This window comes from Poromitra crassiceps (assembly GCF_964638095.1).
Source record: "Poromitra crassiceps genome assembly, chromosome: 25".
In the NCBI taxonomy this organism is placed as follows: domain Eukaryota; kingdom Metazoa; phylum Chordata; class Actinopteri; order Beryciformes; family Melamphaidae; genus Poromitra; species Poromitra crassiceps.
This window is the reverse complement of record NC_139649.1, coordinates 13,270,850-13,280,216: the sequence shown is the minus strand read 5'-3', so window position 1 is coordinate 13,280,216 and position 9,367 is coordinate 13,270,850. Positions and strand designations below refer to the sequence as shown.

Here is a 9,367-nt window from a genome sequence, read left to right as displayed (position 1 = left end):
GCAGCTACATAGCCTGGTAATATTTGCCTGTGCATATTGGTAACCATAGGGTGCAAGTCGCACCTACAAACTTGATCAAAATATCAATAAAATGTCTGTTATGAAATTACACCAAGTGATTGACTCTTCAGTTATAAAACGATATAGCCTAATCGGCAATTGCAAAGGTGCATAGATCACCAAATGCACACAGCTGGCACTGTGTTCAAACTGGACTTATTTCAGTTATTACTTCTGATATTAATTTAGCTGACACACAGCTAGCCTCTGCTCCGGGTCGTTTGAGGGGAAGAGCTGTGCAGGCGGGCGGGGTGGAGGAGGGAGGCCTTGGTCGGAGAGGCAGCCGGAGAAAGACAGCTCTCCACCCACCTCACCGGCCCCTCTCCCCCGCAGAGCGCCGCACCACAGCCGGCTTGGGAGGGTGGAGCCGAGTACGGCTCCCGGAGCCCCTGGCCAGTGGGGTTACCATTCCCTGACCTGCTCAGGTTCCACTACACCACAGCACCGCTGCTGCAGATCAGCCACTGCTGCCTGTATGTTGTAACATTCATATGGGATACAGGAGAGGATGACTCTGCTGCCTGTATGTTGTAACATGAATATGGGATACAGGAGAGGATGACTCTGTTGCAGACTTTTAATTTGCGGTGGAATTCATGGAGCGTGATTATTTGCGTCGCTCTTAAGGTCCTTACACATCAAGAGCGATGCGAATATACGGCACGAAATTGCGATGGGAGTTTTGACCCACCTGTCAATCACAGCCACAGATGTGTACACGTCGGAAGCGAATTTCTGAAAAATCGACCGTGGTTCGAAAAAATAAACACCGCAATAACGCTGGGCGAAACTTCGCCGTTGGTATGCATGGTTGCATTGACTGATATAGGTTCGGAAAATATTATTGATGTGCGAATTAATCGCACGAAAAAAACGTGCTCGGTGTGTAAGACCTTTAGTGTTAAAGATTTGAACGAGAAAACGCTGCATTTTCGTTTTGGTCCTTGGTCTGAAAATACATTTAGGGGCATTTTGAAATTAAATTGGATGTGTAAGTCCGTTGCAATCTTAAATTCCATTTTGACTGGCATGTTTCCTGTAGAAACCTCTTAATCTAAACAAGTCCACCTCTTGGTAACCTCTGTTTTCTCTTGAAACATTTGTTGCACACGGATAACAAGAAATGTCAGTTTCCGTAAGAAGAATAACTTTGAGATATGTCTTTTTATTGTTCTCCTTTTTGCAGGACACCAACAATAGATTAAACTGAACATGAATTGACCCCAATATTTAGTTAACTCTTTAAAAAATATATATATTTTCTGTTTTGTATCTGAAGACAGCATCTGAAATAGCATCATTGGCACAATTAGGGGAAATTAACCTGTTTTTTTTCGTCCAACAAATTCTTCATGTAGAGTGTCCTCGGGAAGATGAATGAGATTGCGAAGCACAAGGCAGCAATTGAGGACGCCGATACACAAAACAAGGTTGGTAACCTTTTGAGATTGTAAAGTTTAAATCCCAAACTGTCTATGTTGTCAGTGCAATCCTATTCGCTTTATTGCAAACTAAGTCAAATGAATCATCGCAGAAGTTTTCTTACACTCTGGAAATGGCAGGTTCAACAGGGACAGACAATCCACCTACAATTTCTGAGATACAAGCCACTTTCGAATGGACTAAACAGTCTCCTTAGCACTAGAGTCCTGTAAACATAAGTTAGGTCTTTTTGGTCGGGAAGTTTTATAATGCATTCATTAATCTTGCCGTTACATCTTGAAATTCAATTTGTCAGATAATGTAAATGAAAACGTTGGCAAGATTGGTTCAATGGTTATTCCATAAGGAAGCTATTGGAGAAGATATTGGGGGCCTTAGTTAAAGTTTAAGTACACTTTACTTTTCTTTTAGATGGAGGGTTCTACCTTTTGACATTAACTGCCTTTTTTTTCCCCTGTCAGGTGTCGCAGCTTTATGACGTGGTGCAGAAGTGGGACACCATGGCCACCGCTGTACCTCAGGTGGTGCAGAGGCTCATAGCTGTCAAGGAGTTACATGAACAAGGTAACGACTCAAGACCTGAAACTAGTTTACAAGCTAGTAGGCCAGGAATCAATTTGTGTACTCAGAAAATCCACGAGACCGTATTAAGCAAGCTTGATGTGGGGGAGAGAGAAGGGAGAAAAAAACAATATGCTGTCACATCAATTTATTATATATATATTTATTATAAATATATATACTGTCACATCACTTTACCCCATGTTGTTATTGTATATCAGTGTGTTGGCGTTGAGTAATTGGTTCACATCGCAGATATTGTAATATCGCTCCAGGGGTGCTCTGGCAATTTCCACCCCCAGGAAGGATAATAACAATGAAAACTTGATAAATTATATTCCTTTCTTTTTATGTTGGGGGGGGGGGAAAAAAGAACCTTGGAATGACACCCTTGAGAGTTCAAGGAGAGAATGTAGGTTAGTGGGGGCGCGGGCGGGTGGGGACGGGCATTGAAGATTCCGACTATGTAGAGCACATTGTGTCAAACTCAAGGCCTGTGGGCCGAATCCGGCCCGGCACCTCGTTTTATGTGGCCCGCGAGAGTTTGCAAAGAATACAATTAGGGATGGGGCCGATCCAATATCGGTATCGGGTGCCGATATGGCACTAATTCACGGATCGGATCGGAATTGAAAAAAAGTTTTTTTTTTTTTTTTTTTTTTTTTTTGCAATTCCAGCGCACAGCTGGCCGTAATTTGTATAATAATGTATAATAGTATCCTTCTTTGCCTTGTATATTTTCTTAATTTTGAAAAAAAAACTAATTGGCCAAATCTTTGCCTATACTGTATATTCAAGAAAAATATTGGTATCGGCATAATATCGGTATCGGCAGATATCCAAATTCAGGTATCGGAATCGGATCGGAAGTGAAAAAAGTGGATCGGTGCATCCCTAAATACAATTCTATGCTGTGTCCAAGACCGAGGCAGCCACCCGCGGCTAAAAATAGCTATTGTTATCAAATGTTTAATAAACTTTTGAACCGCTAATCCTATCCACGTGCTTTAAAAAGTCAGTAAAGCAGAGTTTCTCCGTTTTCCAGTGGTATCTCATAGGTCTCGGCTGGACGTTCCGAAATTCTGTAATGAACGTGGTGGTTACACCATCATTTTCTGCACCATTGATTTGTCAAGGAAATCTTTCGTTCTTCCTCTGAGCCAAATGGTGATGGTCATATATGGTTAGTCCCACCCCGTGTCCCGTGGGAGCACAGTCCTCCAGCATTTCATTTTTTTTAATTTGACATGTATAGACGGTTTTAACTTGACAACAAAAACATTCTAAATTGAACCCCTGCTCACTTCCTGTTGCAGTGTTTGCTATGGACATAAAAGAAAAAAAAACATTCAAGTGCAGGACTGACCATTCCGTGAAAACCGTCTATACAGCTGAGCAGTGAAAACAAAAGTAACGATGCCGAGTGAATATTTCTGCAGTTTGCCGAATGCTGAGAAAAAGGAAGTGCTGTGGGGTTGCGCTCTGGTGAAAACCGTCTATATATAAAAGAAAATGCTTTGGGAAGAAATTGCTACTTTCATGCAAAGTAAAGGAAACTCCTTGCCCGAACTATCATGCCGTGCGACATAAACAGAGCATCTCGCCCAGCCCAACTGAACCAGAGGCTGCAGGGTCACAAACACGTCATAACGGGGGGGGTGTGCACGTCACGAGCACAGCTTTCCAGCTGAAACTGCCCCCGATGGAAGTCTCGACTCCAACAGGACAGACAGTTTTGCCCTTTCCTGGCCCGTCTCAACCTCGGTCCCAGATCGGCGATTCTCTGACTTCAAACACAAACAACCTTATCTTAACAAACAACCTTATCTTTGCCAGTCCTTTCACCCCTTTGGATTTGAACCAAGCAATATACATTTTGGATTTGAAACCTTGCTTGTAGGCTACACAAACTGAAACAACCCTTACTTTTATTTTGAGTTTGTTACTTGTGTGTGTGTGTGTGTGTGTGTGTGTGTGTGTGTATAAAATTGTATAATAGCTGTATACGTTGATTGTGTCATTATTTTTCCTAGAATTATGCTTTCAGAGCTAGTTATTAATTCAGTTATTACTAAACCAATAATAATAATATATCATCGGAGGCAATTGTGTAATACGATAACAAGTAGATGCATTTATATAGTCTTACATTTACAACCGGCCCTTTGAGGGCAACTATAATGCTGACGTGGGCAGGATGAAATTGAGTTTGACACTTAGAATGTAAGTGTGCGAGTATGAAGCATGTTTCAGATGGCGTCTGTCTGCACTGGGAAGCAAAACTTAGGCCGAGAGATTTGCAGCCACAATAGAAAATTGTGTTTGAGACAAAAGCTGAAAAGTAAGGGAAAATGGGATTCAAACGGATAATGGAATTAGCTTAAACCATGTCATTCTATTACAACAAAGGGCAAATGAATATAAGTGAAAAGGGGGATTTAACGTGGTAATGGAATTAGACTAAATCTCGCAATACTATTACACATCCCCTTGGGGAGAAATGAGATGCATCATTATATATCACATTATCATCTTATGATTATTTAGCACGTGAAAGCAGAACCGTGGCATTGAAAGAGGTCATTTATCATCCAGCTTCTCTTTGGACCGATCTGTCACAGTCTGCAGCTAAAGTGTTTCTCCGGGTCAGTAGGGTTTAGTTGCACTCGTTTCCCCTCTGCCTTTCTGTCCTCCTGATCTCTTCCTTGCTGCTGAGGAAAGCAAATACGCTAATTGAAAAGTACTTGATGTTTTAGCTTTCAAGCATAGTTCTTCATCAGTTTTAAGATTCAATTCATGCGTGTCTCTCGGCGACCGTTCTTTTTAGCGAACGGTAGCACAAACAAATACATTTTCGTTTAGCTTGTCGAGCATCATTTGAGTCACCAATTTGATATCTAATGCTCCATCGCATCCATTTCTTCCTCTCTCCATCCCTGCCTCCCCCTCTTCCTCCCTCTCCTAGCCATGCAGTTCGGCCAGCTGCTGACCCACCTGGACACCACTCAGCAGATGATCAACAACTCCCTGAAGGACAACAACACCCTGCTAACACAGGTAGCAAAGTTCAAACTGCCTTGATTGGTCATGTGTGTCAAGTAAGACATGCTTCATTCAGGCGCTTCATATTCCATATTCATTCAGTGAAGGTGGGGCCAAACTAGACAACTGCCACCAGCACCACGGGAGTGGGAAAATTCGAATTTATAACAACTTTGGCCACTAAAACATTGACTACAGGCAGGAGCTATGCAGTATACTGTAATGCTGTCATAGGAAGGTGGGTTACTGTGGAACAAATGGGACTTTGCTCTCACCACTAGAGTGTCGCGATGTACCGGTATTGACGATAACCGTGACATTGAAAAAAAATTGATAATTGGTGTTACACACACACACAAACACACACAACCTGGTGGCATGTGTATGTAATGAGCAGTTCATGTGGAAAACAGGAAAAAACTTGTCATGTCGGTGAACGGTCTCCGGTCCGTAACGGAGGAAGACGGACCCGCACCAGAGACTTTATTCAGTTGATTTATACTGCGTTCCATAATGCTGCCAGATGTGTTCTGGCTGGACTGAGCTGAGCTGCCAGTCAAGCTTGCAACAACAACTACACAACACCTCTGGCCGTTACTTTTCAAAATAAAAAACCCAGCGCTAAGTTCTATGTGAAAACCACTATTGACGATAACGCTGGTCATCTGAGATCGTGGGTTTTCAATGCACTGCATGTCTCTGCCAGCTTTGAAGTTATAATCAGGTCTATGTGTTTCTTATTCAGTTCACAATGAGTGTGTTCACAATAATTCGATAACTTGAATAATCAGGTAATTGCAATAATCTGATTCATGCATTCACATGCACTTTAGTCAGTATCAGGAACGCGCCTCAAAGTCTGTGAGTGTGGACATTGAGTTTGGACCATGCACTGAATAAAACGGAAGAGTCAGCAAAAAGATACGTGTGTTTTATCAGATTTAAAAAAGAGAAACAGCTAAATGTCCTTTAACAAGTTGAATGATCATCCGGGCAGCGGCAGCATCAAACGTTTCAGCCAACAGGCCTCCTTCAGCGTTGGCCTTTATCCGATAAAGCATAACGGACTATGCTGCTGTTTACACGACCACTTAAATCATCTGGTAACTCCATAAATCCGATAATGGTCGGTTTATTAGTGTGCATCTAAACACACTCATTGTATCATTTAAGCCTTGTGGATTTTGTCAAAGACGGAACACACAATGAAGAGAGTTAAAAGATGAATTTGACTGAAATAATTATTTTCATATTTTCCATAGTTATCGATAATACTGTATCTATATCGTGGATTATTTTGGCCATGATAATCGTGTAGTGAAAATCTGATATTGTGACATCCCTACTAGAGAGGTACTTTTCCCTCTTGTAATCTCTCTTCTTTACTGTTCAGACAAAAAGATGGCAAACAGTGGACCGCTATTTGATTACAGGAAATAATCTTTTCACATAGTCGAGAGCGAGTGAACTGTTAGTCTGGGACTTCTGTGAGACTATTGATGTCACCATTTACAGATGTGTTTTCACGGCAGAACAGAGCCTGACCTAGTCACATTGTTGCCATTGATTCATTTTTGTACAGTAAAAAGTTAACATGAATGCAAGAAGTATTCCGAAGGTTTTTCTTAGTGAGCGGTTAGTCTGAGGTTAGAGTTGTGTCTTCCACTTGCCTGTTCAGTCTATCATCCTGTGCTTTTCACAGGCCAAGGCCTTGTGGAGCAAAATCTTCTTTCCCGATGTTCAAAATTAACCTTTTGTTGTCTGAATTTGAAACCTCCTGGCCTGGCCTTACTTACTATAGACATGTGTTGATAGTGTATTCTCTGAAGGCTTTATTATTGCAGGCCAGGGTTGTCCAAACTTTTTTTGAATGTGGGCCAGATTAGATAACGTGAAAATACCGGGGGGGCAGCTGCTTCTCGCATCATTTGGGTTATTAAAAAAAAAATCACATACAATAGTACTCCAAGGATTTTGTTTACCATCTGAAAACATTAGTTCTGCCTGCGTTGTTCCTACTTGGTGCTGGTCTACAAACTGTATGATAGTGTTGTCATCGTTAGGTGAACAGAAAAAACGCAATGTGAACTTGCTTGATCAACCAATACTGTGTGGAGGGCCACATGTATAGTATATCTTGAGAGACAAGCCGAGGGCCACTTAAAATCAGCCGCCTGGCCGGACGTGCCTGCTTAAGCTGCGTTCACACCCACCTATTAAAGTTTTTCGCTGGCGTCGAGTTTACATACAAAGTCAATGCAAACGAGCGATTGAGCGTATATTCGCCTGGGAGAAAAATCGCTGGGCGTCCGAGCGGCAGAGACAGAGCGATAGGGAGAGAATTCGCTCGTCGCTCGAGATGAAATATCCCAACTCGAGCGAAAATACGCTGGCATCAGTCGCTCGCCGCTCAACGCTGATTGGCTGCCGTGTGAGAGCGAGTCAAGGATCACACTGGCTTGGAACAAACCGCTGGTTTATTGTGTGGCAACAAACCACATTGACAGGCTGACAGCTGACATGAAGTGAAGTCTGTCCTACCGGTATGGAGCTCGCATTAGGAGCACGCTGATAGGCTTTAGCTTGTAAACAATGACGGTGGCTCGTAGTGGACAAATATCATGACATTGCGTAACGTTATATCCCCCACATGTCCGTCATTTCGTGTGCCTGTTGATGAGCGATTTAAACAGAGCGACAGAGCGATTCCAAAGGGTTGACTTGAGCGACAGAGCGAAAAATAAATATCTCGGTGTGAACACACCTTAAATCTGACCGTTAACGTGCCCCAACAGAGAACATCATCGCCACCGCTCAATGTCGTAGAAAATCTCCCTATAATCTCGCTTTCAGTCACATTTTCAAGTTATTTCTTTATTTCATTTTTTACTACCCTGTTCTTCACCCTTCCACATCCAGGACAATGTCGCATATTTATCTAATCTTTCTGGTCTAGTATGTCTAAAAACACACACCTGTGCACTAATCATGCTGTTTAATCAGTATCTTGATATTCCACACCTGCCATGTGCACCAGATTTGAGAAATAAGCCTTATATGAGCATAGAAGAAGTCTTAGATCTTTATTTCCATCTCTTGAAAAATGTAATCAAAAACAAAAGTGTTGCGTTTTGTATTTTTGTTCAGTATAAATAATGTATTCTTGGATAGGAGTCATTGAATATGGGTCTGTCATGCAGCATAGAAGAACTAAGGTATTCCCCAACATTTAATCAAAATTTCCCTGGAAATGATCCAAAATGCCCCCGGCCCGAAACATATGTCACAAAGGCAAAAATATAAAAAGCCCTTTGTTGAAAAGTAAATTTCGGTACCCTGCCTCTAATCCCTTCTCTCCCTTCCTCGTCTCGTTTGACCCCGTTTCTGTTCCCCTCCTCTCCCCACAGGTCCAACAGACCATGAAGGAGAACCTGGTGGCTGTAGAAGAAAACTTTTCTACGCTAGATCAGAGGATGAAGAAACTCTCCAAATAAATGGAGGGGCAGAATTTGGACCGGCCCCAGGAGAGTGGAGAACATGGACGAATGGGAGGGTGGAGGGATGGAGGGAGGGAGGGAGGGCATCACACTCCCTTCTGGCCGTCCCTCTCTTGCTCTCTCCCTCCACTTCTGCCTTGTTTTTGTTTTTTGGCAAAGTGAAATGTTAAAGGAACACTCTGCCCATTTTCAACCAGCTTTGTATCATTAGAACATCAGTAGTATATCAGAAAACTGTAAATGGTTTTGAAGTCTGTCATTTAATTTGACAGTTATTGAGTGTTAAAGTGTGGACCAGTGACATCACTGGTCCACACTAACTCAAATGAATAACTCATTAACTCAAATCAACTCTCAATAACTGTCAAACTATTCATGATTCATCTAGTTTGACAGTTATTGAGAGTTGATTTGACTTAATGAGTTATTAATTTGAGTTAGTGTGGACCAGTGATGTCACTGGTCCACACTTTAACACTCAATAACTGTCAAATTAAATGACAGACTTCAAAACCGTTTACAGTTTTCTGATATACTACTGATGTTCTAATGATACAAAGCTGGTTGAAAATGGGCGGAGTGTTCCTTTAAAGTTGAGGGAAAAGGCAGAATATCAAAAATACCAAGAGAGACCAAATGTTCATGTCTACTCTCCCTTCCTCTTGCATCAAATTGATATCAACCCGAAAATGCATTTGTCCACTCTATACATGCCACTGATTGCTCCGTTAAGCTTGTTAAGTTCTAGACTGGATTGTTTTTAC

General features: G+C 42.0%; 1 protein-coding gene across 1 annotated transcript in view; it reads left to right on the top strand.

Annotated features, from left to right (window-relative positions):
- dctn2 (dynactin 2 (p50)) overlaps window positions 1-8,854 on the top strand; it is a 24,162-nt gene extending 15,308 nt beyond the window's left edge. Inside the window, exons 11-14 of the mRNA XM_083660574.1 lie at window positions 1,419-1,490; window positions 1,965-2,067; window positions 5,030-5,121; window positions 8,514-8,854. Coding sequence (XP_083516700.1) covers window positions 1,419-1,490; window positions 1,965-2,067; window positions 5,030-5,121; window positions 8,514-8,600 — 354 coding nt within the window. The 3' untranslated portion in view covers window positions 8,601-8,854. The remainder of the gene's footprint in view (window positions 1-1,418; window positions 1,491-1,964; window positions 2,068-5,029; window positions 5,122-8,513) is intronic.
- The last annotated feature ends 513 nt before the right edge of the window (window positions 8,855-9,367 follow it).